Source organism: Coregonus clupeaformis, chromosome 29, assembly GCF_020615455.1.
Source record: "Coregonus clupeaformis isolate EN_2021a chromosome 29, ASM2061545v1, whole genome shotgun sequence".
Lineage (NCBI taxonomy): Eukaryota > Metazoa > Chordata > Actinopteri > Salmoniformes > Salmonidae > Coregonus > Coregonus clupeaformis.
The window spans coordinates 65695814-65711600 of record NC_059220.1 but is presented as its reverse complement, the minus strand read 5'-3'; the positions used below and the strand labels follow the sequence as shown (position 1 = coordinate 65711600).

The 15787-nt window shown below is 44.2% G+C and overlaps 1 protein-coding gene across 2 annotated transcripts in view; it reads right to left on the bottom strand.

Moving 5' to 3' along the window:
* LOC121544757 (protein Daple) overlaps nucleotides 1–15787 on the bottom strand; it is a 97754-nt gene that overhangs the window by 34109 nt on the left and 47858 nt on the right. For both annotated transcript variants that reach the window (XM_041854877.2, XM_041854878.2), the window contains 2 exons: nucleotides 6484–6553; nucleotides 3048–3106 (listed from right to left, as the gene is read on the bottom strand). In XM_041854877.2, the coding sequence (XP_041710811.2) occupies nucleotides 3048–3106; nucleotides 6484–6553 (129 nt within the window). The remainder of the gene's footprint in view (nucleotides 1–3047; nucleotides 3107–6483; nucleotides 6554–15787) is intronic.

The following is a 15787-nucleotide window of genomic DNA, read 5'->3' as shown; positions in this document are numbered from 1 at the left end:
TAACGCATTGATTTACATAATGCATTCCATCTATGCCCGATATTGATATTTTTTGATGTATCATGTTTTGAAAAAAATTACTGAGGACAATTCAACAACTATTCAACACTTCATCCCACTTTTTCCCAGGAACAAGAAAAACCAGTGCAGGTAGAGAAACAGAGGGGGGAAATGTAGGGAGAGGCCAGGGGATTGGGAGGGAAAGAAAACAATAGTGTACAGAGCCAAGAGAATGGCACAGTACAGCCTCTGGTGCAGACACAGGTGGGTGGGCCCTGGCCTGCACTATTTAACCCTTTATCAAATCAAATTGTACATTTTTACATTTTAGTCATTTAGCAGACGCTCTTATCCAGAGCGACTTACAGTTAGTGAGTGCATACATAATTTTTTATATTTTTCATACTGGCCCCCCGTGGGAATCGGACCCACAACCCTGCCGTTGCAAACGCCATACTCTACCAACTGAGCTACATCCCTGCCGGCCATTCCCTCCCCTACCCTGGACGACGCTGGGCCAATTGTGCGCCGCCCCATGGATCTCCCGGTCGCGGCCGGCTACGACAGAGCCTGGATACGAACCAGGATCTCTAGTGACACAGCTAGCACTGCGATTCAGTGCCTTAGACCACTGCGCCACATATGTGTTTAGCAGATGTTATTGAGGGTGTAGAGCCTCTGCCATGCTCTGTGGTATTGGTGCTACATTGGACATGTCGATTTCAAAAGAGAAATTCATTTCAAAACATTTGAGGGCCATTTTGAATTGATTCATAAAATGTTGATTAGATAACATGCTATTGCTGTTGCACTTTTGGCTACTGTTATCAGTTGCAGTTAATACAGGGATGTGTTCTGACATGTAAAATTATGCCAATACAGCTTTTAGTGCTGAGCGATTAGTGCTTTTTGAGGTCGGCTCGGTTTCGGTTCGATTATAAAAAAATAATCTCGGTTTTCGTTTTCGCTAATTTTTTTTAAACATTCAACGCATTATGAAATACAGTGATCCCTCGCCACTTCGCGGTTCACTTATCGCGGATTCGCTATTTCGCGGATTTTCATAATGCATTTTTTTTTTTTTGGTGCATTGTGCTCTGCATTCTGATTCGCTAAAAACTCACTCCCGCTTCTTGTATCAAAACATGCTACGAATTGTGCTATCATTTTGTCGTCTCGTGCAGTTATGTGTACGTACATAAAACAGCTTGGCAAATTTACATTAAGTTGGCCAAATTATCTTGTAATTTCGAACATCTCCTAAACCCATAATGTCGACGAAACGGCCTGGACCGACAAAAGCACCTGCGGATGGGCCCAAACGGCGGAAGATGCTACCTATCTCAGATAAAGTTAAACTTCTGGACATGCTAAGGGAAGGTAAAAGCTATGCAGCCGTTGCTCGCCATTACGGAATCAATGAATCTTCCGTTCCGACAAAGCCACAAAGCGACGATGAAAGAGAAGAGGGAGAAGAGGACACGAGAGATGAGGAGGAAGGACTAACGCTTGGTCGCTTAGCAACCATGGTGCGAATGGCCACTGAACTTAAGCGAGTAGCTGAGGAATGGGACCCTTTGATGAGCCGTTCGTTACAGTTCTCCAACGTAATCGATGGTGGCATGTCGGTGTACAAGGATCTTTTTGCAAAGAAGAAAAAAGAGCGACAACAGCTGCCTATCACTATGTTCTTCTCCCGAACAAACACACCTGCACCGCGGGCTTCAGAAGAAGAGAACACTGCAGAGCGCAGTCAGGATGCAGCGGCCCAGTCTGAAGAGCAGTGAAACGGCCTACACGTGAGTCACTGTATTTGTATACATGTAATAGTTGCTAATTGTAAAAAAAAAAAAGTTTTCTATTTCGCGGATTTCACTTATCGCGGGTCATTTTCGGAACGTAACCCCCGCGATAAACGAGGGATTACTGTAATGACATTAAAATACTTTTACAGCTTTTTAATGGTAATTCCAAAGCCAAACATGTTGAACATTCAATTGCCAAAACATAGAAAATATTCCATTGTCTCCGTCGGGTCCACATTGGGTAGACAATAGAAAAATAGGATATTACTATGAAATCAGTAAATATTTCAGTTGTGTATATTACTTTGTTTTTATTTGATGACTGTTATTTTTGATTCCTTAAAAGTCATCATCTTATCTCTGCTCAGGCAGTTGCAGACAACCAGCCAGACAACATTATCTCTGCTCCCCATACTTTCTTTAGTCATCCTATTTAGCTAGGCTAGCCTGACAAAGCATGCTGCAGAGCTGTCTGACTAAATCATTTGATTAGTTCTTCAAAGTAGATAAGGGGCACTTTCATGAACTGTCTCTATCCCTCTCTTCTATGTGTCGTGTACTTTCCTCTCTCATGCGGTCTGTATGTATCTAACAGGCATAAAAGTGTATCCATCCTTGTCTGAGCTGTAAAAAAAACAGGCACAATGGATTATGGTCATTGTAGTTAATTACCATGTTTCTGCGCTGAACTAGGCAGAATATTTGCTTAATGAAAACTACAACGCCCTTCAGCCCAGCGTCCCACTCTCCCGTGAATGATCCGTGAATGATTTGATTAAGAAAACTAAATTGAAGAGAGGTCGGTCAATTAGTTGTTTAATAACCCCCCCAAAAAAAAAAAACTAAAAAACGAAATGTTGGTTAATTGCTCAGAACTAGCAGCTTTACTTCCTGGTGTGATCAGGTGCCAGGTGGGGTAGTGTTTGCCAAGGCAGATATATACTGTAGTACAGAGATTATGGGACTTGTGAGTGTGACTTTACACTGCTCTACCTTGTTAAGAGAGCTCAGTCTATATTATCTCCCCCTCCCCCCGACCTGTGTTAAAATAGTATTTGAAATCGTTCAATTACTTTAGATGTGCTTGATTGAGCTTGCCTGAGCGTAGTGCCAGATGGGTGGACTTTGCACTTTGTCAGACTATTCCATTGCACCAGGCAAGCTCAATCAAGCACAGCTAAAGTTTTTGGAATACTATTTGAGTCCAGATCTGCTCGTCTCAATTAGTGTGTATTGTGTTACCTGCACAGCACAGCCTAGGATCAACAGCAGCAGTCTCTTCACCTCTTCCATGCCCTTGCCTGTTGAAGAGAAGATAAAGACATACCTGATTAAAACCACCTTTCCTTTTAGCCAATTGATTTTGAGCTCAGAGTTGGTTTTGGTTTAAATCCCACAGGCAGGCAGCAAATCCCAAATGACAGCTTTGTGGGCCTCTCCCATCCCCCCAGTTCTTACACCAATGGGCTAAAGGATCTCTCCCCCATCCCTGTTGGTTTGGTTAGGAGCCATCAGTTAGTCGGTCAATCTTTAAATCAGCCTCAGCTCAGGGTTATGTTCGGGTGTTTTTGTGGATGTAGCAACCCTTTATTTTTCAAGTTTCAAGTTTTAAGGTCACGTGCACAAGTACAGTGAAATGCCTTTAATGTAAGCTCCAAACCCAACAATGCCGTAATCAATATAGCACAAAAAATAACAAGGTAGAACAAAAACACAGAGGAAATAAAAAAAAGAACACAAGACAGTAAGAAGCTTTATACAGGTTCAGTTCCAATACCATATTTACAATGTGCAGGGATACTGGATTATAGCGGTAAGGTGACTAGGCATCAGGATATATGATAAACAGTAGCAGCAGCGTAAATTATGATTGTATGCGAGTGTGTGTGCGTGTGTGTGTAGAGTCAGACAAAATTTGTGTGCATGTTATTTGTGTGTTGGCGTGTCAGTGTGCGTGAATGTGCACAGTCCTGTGAGTGTGCTTAGAAATATATATAAAATACAAGGGTCAACTCAAGATAGTCCATGTAGCCATTCTGTTAGCTATTTAGCAGTCTAATGGCTTGGGGATAGAAGCTGTTCAGTAGCCGGTTGGTGTCAGACATGATGAACCGGTACCGCTTGCCGTGCGGAAGCGCTATACATATGATTTACAAGTCTTTACACCTTCGTTTTGTACAGGGTTTGCCTGGGATCAGCTGTGTGTGTGTGTGTGTGTGTGTGTGTGTGTGTGTGTGTGTGTGTGTTCCTTGCCTGGAAGGGACTCCTAAAAAGCTTGATCAGAACTCTGGGGAAAAGGGCAACAAGGTTACCATGGAGACCCTGTCTGCGACCCAGCCCATATTCCATTGAGACCAACTAAAAAGACAAGAGAGGTACACACAGGCAGGCAGTGGTGTCGCCCTGAGAGGAGCTTTTCACCGTTTCTACAATCTACACTGAACACGGGAACTACACTGAACATGGGAACTCATGGAAAAGCTAACTTCCTGAGGCCATTCCATACAAACATATCACATTACATTTTAGTCATTTAGTAGACGCTCTTATCCAGAGCGGCTTACAGTTAGTGAGTGCATACGTTTTCATACTACACATCCATCCACAAACAATAATATGAACACATACCCCATTACCCACTATTCAGATTCAGTTCACATACCAAGGCTGGCTTATAGCAAAAGCCTTCCAACAACACCATCACTCCCATTCGTACACCACTATTGTTCTTGACTGCTAAACACGTTTTCTTATAAGGGCCAATCAAAGGCCTTGATCTAGATAAATTGGCACCGGTAGGAAAATAAAATCTGCCAAATGGGTCCTGAAAAAAAGTTATTTCTGTGTCTGACAGTCGCAGGAAACAACATGTAAAACAAGCATGCGCGCGTCAGGGTAGTGGCCTAACCCATGAAAGACCTAGCCGCCAGCAGGAGAAGGCACAACACTGTCTGTCTGACGGTGAAGCTGAACACTTCAAACATGAGGATGAGGCAATTTAAGACGGCATCATCCTGAAGATATTTTATCCCATGCCAGCACAGTTACAAAAGCCATGGAAATAACTGGTCTGGTGATCCTTTTATTCATTAATGCATACAGTACAGCACTGTACTGCATGAACTATACTGAACAAAAATATAAATGCAACAAGTAAAATGTTGGTACCATGTTTCATGAGCTGAAATAAAATATCCCAGAATGTTTCCATACGCACAAAAAGCTTATTTCTCTTCAATTTGTGCACAACATTTTTTACATCCCTTTTAGTGAACATTTCTCCTTTGCCAAGATAATCCTTCCACCTGACTGATGTGGCACATCAAGAAGCTGATTAAACAGCATGATCATTACACAGGTGCACCTTGTGCTGGAGACAAAAGGCCACTACAATGTGCAGTTTTGTCACACAACAGATGTCTCATGTTTTGAGGGAGTGTGCTGCCAGAGAATTGAATGTTAATTTCTCTATCATAAGCCGCCTCGCCGATGTCGTTTTAGAGTATTCGTGAGTACATCCAACCGGCCTCACAACCACAGACCACGTGTAACCACGCCAGCCCAGGACCTCTACATCCAGCTTCTTCACCTGCGGGATCGTCTGAGACCAGCCACACAGACAGCTGATGAAACTGAGGAGTATTTATGTCTGTAATAAAGCCCTTTTGTGGAGAAAAACTCATTCAGATTGGCTGGGCCTGGCTCCCCAGTGGGTGGGCCTATGCCCTCCCAGGCCAACCCATGGCTGCGCCCCTGCCCAGTAATGTGAAATCCATAGATTAGGGCCTAATTCATTTATTTAAATTGACGGATTTCCTTATATGAACTGTAACTCAAAATCTTTGAAAGTATTGCATGTTGCGTTTATATTTTTGTTCAGTATACATACAGTATGTGTGGGCTATGGGGTATTCGTTTTATGGAGCTATCATGGAGTTTCAAAAGCCTTAAGTATATAGAGGAGGCCCCAAGAACCACACTAGCTAGATGGAATCTGTCGTAACAGAGTAGCATACACAAGATATGGTTCTGTGTTCTGAGATGAAATTATATGAGGAAACAAAAACAACTCTTCCTTCTCATAAACGTTTAGTTTGTACTAAATCAGACTATGGTCCCATCAAGGCCCAATACTATAGTAGCATTAGGTGAACTATTCCCAGCTGTGCCTGTGTCTGTGTCTTGAGGACAGCGGGCCTCTGTATCTGCCCTCTACTCACCCACTATAATCAGGTCTGGCCCTCTCCATAGCCACAAACATACAGCTAGCCATATCAGGTGTGACCCTGAGAGGTTGTCGACACTAGGCCGGAGGCCCCTCACACTCAGCACTCTACATGGCCTGATTAACCTCCTACATGCAGATAGACAGACTGCAGGGTTCCAAATGGGCCTTTTCCTGCCTTTCCCACTTCCTGACTGACCCCAAAAAAGGGCCACAACATGTGCATCCCTCTCACCCAACAGAGAACAGGCCCTCATTCAGGACAGTATAGTAACTGGCCTGCAATGACAAGGGGATATGTAGAGTGGCTTTTTAACAACTTGTTAGTATGTAGGGGACAATGTAAGCACTTGTTGTGAATCTTGCACTAGCTAGCTAGTCAACTGGATTTCGAGGAGTAGCTACCTGAGACTTGTTGTGCGTTTGGGAACAAGAGACAGAGCACCACAGTACCTGAGAGGGGGTCCTTAGCCATGGTCAGCACATTAGGCAGGGTCATCAGGATGAGCTGCTGGAGACACTCCTGAAATCACAGAGGAGAACATAAGAGGTTAACTAACAGAAGTAATAGAGGAAGGAAACAATAGCAGCAGAAGTCCTGTGTGCCTGCCACTGCCGGTAAGGCAGTCATGGTTAACTAGGCTACCTCATAAAGCCCCAGCCAGAACAGAACAGGACGCTTCCACTGGCGTGAATATGGAGGGCGAGGTCGCTTACAAACCTCTACCAGCGACACACAGCTAGGTGGGAACGGGAAACACACATTGACAGACAGACAACCTTGATGGAAATGAGCCCGTTTTCAGCTTGTGGAGAACATGTTTGGGGAGGAGGGAAGTTCACATAGCAATCAATGCAGTGCCCAGCTGTAACCCTCTCCTAGTGACAAAAGATTGGCTGAACTCTAGGCTGCAATAACAAACACATTCACAGACATACTTTTTATTTTCTTATTTTACCTGGTAAGTTGACTGAGAACACATTCTCATTTACAGCAACGACCTGGGGAATAGTTACAGGGGGGAGGAGAGGGGATGAATGAACCAATTGGAAGCTGGGGATGATTAGGTGGCCATGATGGTATGAGGGCCAGATTGGGAATTTAGCCAAGACACCGGGGTTACCACCCCTACTCTTACGATAAGTGCCATGGGAACTTTAGTGACCACAGAGTCAGGACACCCGTTTAACATCCCATCTGAAAGACAGCACCCTACACAGGGCAATGTCCCCAATCACTGCCCTGGGGCATTGGGATATTTATTTATTTTTAGACCAGAGGACAGAGTGCCTCCTACTGGCCCGCCAACACCACTTCCAGCAGCATCTGGTCTCCCATCCAGGGACCAACCAGGACCAACCCTGCATAGCTTCAGAGGCAAGCCAGCAGTGGGATGCAGGGTGGTATGCTGCTGGCAACTGGACACATTGAGAGGTAGGAAGGAACACAATCACATACATACACACAACCTGTGCATGTACGTACTATTTGTTCTCTCATGTCACACTCCCATGCCTCTGTCTGTCTGTCTGTCTGTGTGAGAGAAAGTGAGTGAACCTGAGGCGCAATGGACACCTTGATAACAGGCTATAACACAGCACACAGTAGACAAGACCCAACACGTCCAAATGACCTCAGCCCCTCGTTTAAACACATACACACCCCTACACAGACACTACACACACACACAAACACACTGCTGGTATGTCGCCTGTAATGATTATAGCTGTAAACACCAGGCACGTGCTTCACACAACTTATTGTGGTAGAAAGAATAACTTTACTCTAGTTGGAGAGTTTAACTGAAGTCAGTTTAAATATTCTTCAGGTCATACTGCAGGTCTTGTAATGACATAAAATGGGAAAACTGAAAGATTAGGTTTAGGTCCAAAAGGCTTCTTAACAGCTTCTACCCCCAAGCCATAAGACTCCTGAACAGCTAATCATGGCTACCCGGACTATTTGCATTGTCCCCCACCCCCCCACCCCCACTCTTACGCTGCTGCTACTCTTTGTTTATTATCTATGCATAGTCAATTTAACTACCTACATGTACATATTACCTCAATTACCTCGACTAACCTGTGCCCCCGCACATTGACTCTGTACTGGTACCCCCTGTATATAGCCTCGCTACTGTTATTTTACTGCTGCTCTTTAATTATTATCTTTTATTATTTTTTTCTTAACACTTATTTTTCTTAAAACTGCATTGTTGGTTAAGGGCTTGTAAGTTAGCATTTCACTGTAAGGTCTACAACTGTTGTATTCAGCGCATGTGACAAATACAATTTGATTTTATTTGAATTTGATTTGTGGTCAACCCCTGACTGAAGCAAGTGACTAAAATCCTGACCCAAGCCAAGCCCAGTCACATGACATGAGCAAGCTTGACAGACAGAGAGAGAACTGACAGCAATCAGCAGCACCTAAATACAGAAGTTAGCCTACTATGACATCACTCCTTTTCTTTCCCCTCCAGACTCTGGAGGCATTAGATTAGAAAGGCCTGGGGGAGAAGAGAAGAGAGGGGCCTCCTGTATAGAGGGTCTGGGTGGTGGTATGATGACCACCCACTCTCCCTCCCTGGCAGAGGACTCGGCCTAGCTACAGCTCTATTGTCAGGTAAAAACTGTTGAACATTCCATTTGTTACCCTTGTCATCCACAAAAACGCCCCCCACTTCTCCATTTAAAATGCTCTGAACTAGAAACCAGGACCGCACAATGGGTTTAGAAAGAGCAGAACAGAGCAGTCCAACTGCCTGCAAAGCTTCTCATCTTACACTAGCAGCACCTTAGAGATGTCACGAGAATAAAAAGATGGGTGTTACTTTTCCTTAGCTAAGGTTACCTGGTTGTTGTGAAAATCTGGGTGCATATTTGGACATTCAACAATAACCTTCTCAAGTGTTATGGCCTACAACATTAAAACTTTAAACTAAATCAACATTAAACAATGTCCAATTACCAGCTTTTTGTCATGTGGCTAGCACTGGGGCTTTGTGGAGGAGTTACAGGCTTCATGTTTCAGTAGACAGGTGATCATAGAGAGGAACCTGAGGGGGAATGACAGCTCTGAGACAGGCTGCCTATCAGTTTACCCTCTGGAGGACAGGCCAGTGAGGACACTAACAGTAGCTGCAGGTGTTGGATATGATGCATATCTAAATATACTGAACAAAAATATAAACGCAACATGTAAAGTTAAGGTCCCATGTTTCATGAGCTGAAATAAAAGATCCCAGAAATTTGTAACCACGCCAGCCCAGGACCTCTACATCCAGCTTCTTCACCTGCGGGATCGTCTGAGACCAGCCACACAGACAGCTGATGAAACTGAGGAGTATTTCTGTCTGTAATAAAGCCGTTTTGTGGAGGAAAACTCATTCTGATTGGCTGGGCCTGGCTCCCCAGTGGGTGGGCCTATTCCCTCCCAGGCCCACCCATGGCTGTGCCCCTGCCCAGTCATGTGAAATCCATAGATTAGGGCCTAATTAATTAATTTTGATTGACTGATTAACTTCTATGAACTGTAACTCAGTAAAATCTTAGAAATTGTTGCATGTTGCGTTTATATTTTTGTTCAGTATAGTTCTTCCCTAACTCTGTCTACATCCCAAATGGCAGCCAGGCTCTGGTCAAAAGTAGTGGACTATAAAGCGAATAGGGTGTCATTTGGGAAGCATATTCTCTTTGCCTGGTCAACTCCTGCTGTCAGCCAGTCCAAACCAACTCCATCAGCAGCAGAGGAGAAACCAAACCAGAGCAAATTAAACATGACAGCATCCTTGCAGATGATGCCTCTAAGGCTATAACTAACCAAAGAGCATATTGATGGAAATAGGAGAGATATTGCCTTGTTGTTTCTCCAGTACTCGGCTCATTAGGCACCAAACTGAAAAAAAGGACTGAAACAGGGAGGGGGAAAACACTAATTTTCATTTGACCTTTTAAAATGTTTTGGTATGGTGGGCTTAACTGAACATGACACTGTGGTATTAGCCAAGTTAGTGGAAAACAACAGGCTAACTGGCTGGGACACACTAATACACTAAAAAATACGTCCGTTTTACATTATTGATGGATTTCAGCATTCAGGTAAGGTCATGTTCAGGTACTGGAGTCTCCTCTTCTATCCAATCGCTCTCTCTTTTTCCATTACCCACCTAACAATGATAATTACTTCAAGTACAAAAACTACAATGTTTTCGGTGACCTCATATTCGTGTGTGATGCAGTAGGTAGGAACGTCCATTTGACAACAGCCATTTCCACTCTCAAATCTACCTTTGTTACATCATTAGGCGTGAGATGAGTTAGCACTACAGATAAAAAAGTGAAAGGTCGATGGGAATCTCCATCACAGATAAAAGGAGAAAGAGACGAGAGCTCCAGTCTCCTCTCCAACCTCCCCCACCAAGATCAAGGAGACAGAGGCAGGCTGGGTAGCTCTGCTCCGCTCCAGCGCTGGGCTCTACACAGTAACGTCAATCAGAGCATTCCCACAGGCCACACAGCCCTCAATTGGCCTCCCCATCACTGATCCTCTCCCCCCTCAGCACAGACAGACCATGGAAACAGCAGGACTCCTGCTTCCATCCACTCTACCGGGGCTGCTTCAAAGCACCACTTCTATACTTGCATACTAATTTGTGTAACTGGGCGAAAGCAGAGGAAATCTCACTCAGACGTTTAAGTTATTGCACTTAAAATACAGAAATTCCCTTCCCCATTCTATTCCAACGTATTGTAGGTGTTCAGCGTAAACAATGGGCTATATATCCAGAGCTCAATGAGCAGGTATTATCAGAGGGAGAAAGACCACACCCTAAAAAAGTTTTCCTGAGGAGAAGGCAACACTAGTCTATAGTCAACAGTGCTGCTACTGTTGTGTTAGGGGGGCCCTACAGTGTTCTGCTCCTGTTCTATGGGATGAGGCCCGACGGGCACATAGGAGTCTGCTAGCAGCTAGCTGGTAGTCCTGAGCAACAGACTTCTGCAATAGCCTGGGGACACAGTTAGCTAGCTGGAGGCCCTTGAGGGTGTCACAGCTATGAACAATCTGGCGATATGCCCAGCCAGCACCCTGCACCCAACTGCTGCCACCTGCCACCCTACCTACCAAGGCAAACAGCAGAGTGACTGTCTGAGGATATTACCTACGCTACACTGGAAACATAAGGACCTGACTCACAGGGAAACACACACTGGCTACCTGGGTTGTTTTTGTCACATTGAACTGAGAACAATTAATGACGCATGCTAAAGGTCCAGGTCCTTCAATATGATTTAGATTTTGTTCTGAAATGTGTATAATATTCTGTATAAAAGGTGTAATAAGTTGTATATCATTTCTGTGAAGGCTGTATTTGTGTGAACAATGTAAAAAGGAAAAATAAACAACAAAAGGAAATGAAGAATGCTATGTGAAAAAAAATATCTAGGTATTGGTTGAGTGGAGGAAGTCATCATGTTCAGTAAAATCACAGAGACTGGATCAATACCCATAGTAGAACAGAACAGCCTGGTGAGTATTTCAATATATTATATGTAAGTGACCCATTTAGAGAAAAACCCCTACACCCCCCTTGGTCTGACCTCTGATCCAGGCTAGGATCAATAACACAATCACCAGCTACCCACACTCACTGGTGGAGCTCAATCACATGGGCTGTGTGTGTGTGTGTGTGTGTGTGTGTGTGTGTGTGTGTGTGTGTGTGTGTGTGTGTGTGTGTGTGTGCGCGCATGTGTGAGAGAGAGGGGGGAAAAGAGAGAGAGGGGGAAAGAGAGAGAGGGGGAACAGAGAGAGAGGGGAAAAGAGAGAGAGAGGGGAAAAGAGAGGGAGGGGGGGTGAAGAGAGAAACCACTAGTCAATTCCCCCAATGTTCATGGCCCATCTCCCCTGTTAACTGTCCCAGTGCACCATATTCCCTGTTGGGTAGACACCCACCATTCCCTTCCCAGAACTGACTACACTTCTGTAAACAGTAAGCACTCATACATACAACGCTTCAGTATGTACACATTTTAACATCGATGTTCTGTGAATGCTTCTCTGCTATGAACTAATCATTCCATCAGCAGAGCTTCAGTGGCTGTTTTCTTCACAATTCTGACCACACCGTACTGAATTATTTCTCACCTGGGCGCCTCGGTCTAGTCTACAGGTATCTCAACAACCACAGGGTACTACATACGCTATATAAAGCGGTACATTATGAGAGACGGGGTTTGGTAATAACTGCCTGTGCAGATATACTGTACAGAAAACAGACAGACTGAGAGGCATGGAGGAAAGAGAGTGATCATTAATTGCAAAGACAAAGAGGCTAAAATAAGAAGTTACGGCGCTATTGCAGTGCAAAGTATTCAGACCCTTTGACTTTTTCCACATTTTGTTAAGTTACAGCCTTATTCTAAAATGGATTAAATAAAAAAATTATTCATCAATCTACACACAATACCATATAATGACAAAGCAAAAACAGTTTTAGTAATTTTTGCAAATTTGTTACAAATAAAACAGAAACATCTTATTTACATATGTACTCAGACCGTATGCTATGAGACTCGAAATTGAGCTCAGGTGCATCCTGTTTCCATTGATCATCCTTGAGATGTTTCTACAACTTGGAGTTCACCGGTGGTAAATTCAATTGATTGGACATGATTTGGAAAGGCACACACCTATCTATATAAAGGTCCCACAGTTGACAGTGCATGTCAACTTTGCACTGTAATAGCGCCGTTACAGCTGATGCCTGCTGGACTGTTCCTTTACACGGTACCCTGTCCTGTTTATTCTGTTTAGCCTCAGCCCAAACTTTATCACCATTACCAGTTGTTGTCTTAGCTCTCTCTAATAACACCTGTGATTGCTTTAAGCCTCTCTCCCATGTCAATATGCCTTGCCTATTGCTGTTTGGGTTAGTTCTTATTATACATTTTCACTGTAGAACCCCAAGTCCCTCTCAAACTGCCTCAAATAGTTCCTTTGTTCCACCCCCCATACACGCGGAGACCGGCTCAATCGGTGCCTCCAGTGATGCTATCTCTTTCATTGTTACCCAACGCTTAGGTTTACCTCAACTGTACTCATATCCTTCCATATCCTTTTCTGTACATAATGCCCTGAATCTTTTCTACAACGCCCGGAAATCTGCCCCCTTTATTCTCTGTACCCAACGCACTAGAAGACCAGTTCTTAAAGCCTTTAGTCGTATGCTTATTCTAGTCCTCCTCTGTTCCTCTGGGTATGTAGAGGTTAACCCAGGCCCTGTAGCCACCAGTATCACTCCTACTCCCCAAGAGCTATCATTTGTTGACTTCTGTAACCGTAAAAGCCTTGGTTTTCTGCACGTAAATATCAGAAGCCTCCTTCCTAAGTTTGAGTTATTCACTGTGTTAGCACACTCCGCCAACCCTGATGTTCTAGCAGTGTCTGAATCCTGGCTTAGGAAGGCCACCAAAAATTCTGAAATGTCCATCCCCAACTATAACATTTTCCGTCTAGTTAGAACTGCCAAAAGGGGTGGAGTTGCAATCTACTGTAGAGCTCTATCATACTATCTAGGTCTGTGCCCAAACAGTTTGAGCTTCTACTTCTAAAAATCCACCTTTCCAGAAATAAGTCTCGCACTGTTGCCGCTTGCTACAGACCCCCCTCAGCCCCCAGCTGTGCCCTGGACGCCGTATGTGAACTGATTGCCCCCCATTTATCCTCAGAGTTCGTACTGCTTGGTGACCTAAATTGGGATATGCTTAACACCCCGGCCATCCTACAATCCAAACTAGATGCCCTCAATCTCACACAAATTATCAACGAACCTACCAGGTACAACCCTAAATCCGTAAACATGGGTACCCTCATAGATATCATCCTGACTAACTTACCCTCTAAATACACCTCCGCTGTCTTCAACCAGGATCTCAGCGATCACTGCCTTATTGCCTGCGTCCGTAACAGGTCCACGGTCAAACGACCACCCCTCTTCACTGTCAAACGTTCCCTAAAACACTTCAGCGAGCAGGCCTTCCTAATTGACCTAATTGACCTTTGCAAATTATGGTGGAAAATAAGTATTTGGTCACCTACAAACAAGCAAGATTTCTGGCTCTCACAGACCTGTAACTTTTTCTTTAAGAGGCTCCTCTGTCCTCCACTTGTTACCTGTATTAATGGCACCTTTTTGAACTTATTATCAGTATTAAAGACACCTGTCCACAACCTCAAACAGTCACACTCCAAACTCCACTATGGCCAAGACCAAAGAGCTGTCAAAGGACACCAGAAACAAAATTGTAGACCTGCACCAGGCTGGGAAGACTGAATCTACAATAGGTAAGCAGCTTGGTTTGAAGAAATCAACTGTGGGAGCAATTATTAGGAAATGGAAGACATACAAGACCACTGATAATCTCCCTCGATCTGGGGCTCCACGCAAGATCTCACCCCGTGGGGTCAAAATGATCACAAGAACGGTGAGCAAAAATCCCAGAACCACACGGGGGGGACCTAGTGAATGACCTGCAGAGAGCTGGGACCAAAGTAACAAAGCCTAACATCAGTAACACACTACGCCGCCAGGGACTCAAATCCTGCAGTGCCAGACGTGTCCCCCTGCTTAAGCCAGTACATGTCCAGGCCCGTCTGAAGTTTGCTAGAGTGCATTTGGATAATCCAGAAGAGGATTGGGAGAATGTCATATGGTCAGATGAAACCAAAATAGAACTTTTTGGTAAAAACTCAACTCGTCGTGTTTGGAGGACAAAGAATGCTGAGTTGCATCCAAAGAACACCATACCTACTGTGAAGCATGGGGGTGGAAACATCATGCTTTGGGGCTGTTTTTTCTGCAAAGGGACCAGGACGACTGATCCGTGTAAAGGAAAGAATGAATGGGGCCATGTATCGTGAGATTTTGAGTAAAAACCTCCTTCCATCAGCAAGGGCATTGAAGATGAAACGTGGCTGGGTCTTTCAGCATGACAATGATCCCAAACACACCGCCCGGGCAACGAAGGAGTGGCTTCGTAAGAAGCATTTCAAGGTCCTGGAGTGGCCTAGCCAGTCTCCAGATCTCAACCCCATAGAAAATCTTTGGAGGGAGTTGAAAGTCTGTGTTGCCCAGCGACAGCCCCAAAACATCACTGCTCTAGAGGAGATCTGCATGGAGGAATGGGCCAAAATACCAGCAACAGTGTGTGAAAACCTTGTGAAGACTTACAGAAAACGTTTGACCTGTGTCATTGCCAACAAAGGGTATATAACAAAGTATTGAGAAACTTTTGTTATTGACCAAATACTTATTTTCCACCATAATTTGCAAATAAATTCATAAAAAATCCTACAATGTGATTTTCTGGAATTTCTTTTTCTCATTTTGTCTGTCATAGTTGACGTGTACCTATGATGAAAATTACAGGCCTCTCATCTTTTTAAGTGGGAGAACTTGCACAATTGGTGGCTGACTAAATACTTTTTTCCCCACTGTATAGCCCCTGGTTCTCCTCAGACTTGACTGCCCTTGACCAGCACAAAAACATCCAGTGGCGTACTGCATTAGCATCAAATTGCCCCCGCGATATGCAACTTTTCAGGGAAGTTAGGAACCAATATACACAAGCAGTCAGGAAAGCAAAGGCTAACTTTTTCAAACAGAAATTTGCATCCTGTAGCACTAACTCCAAAAAGTTTTGGGACACTGTAAAGTCCATGGAGAATAAGAGCACTTCCTCCCAGCTGCCCACTGCA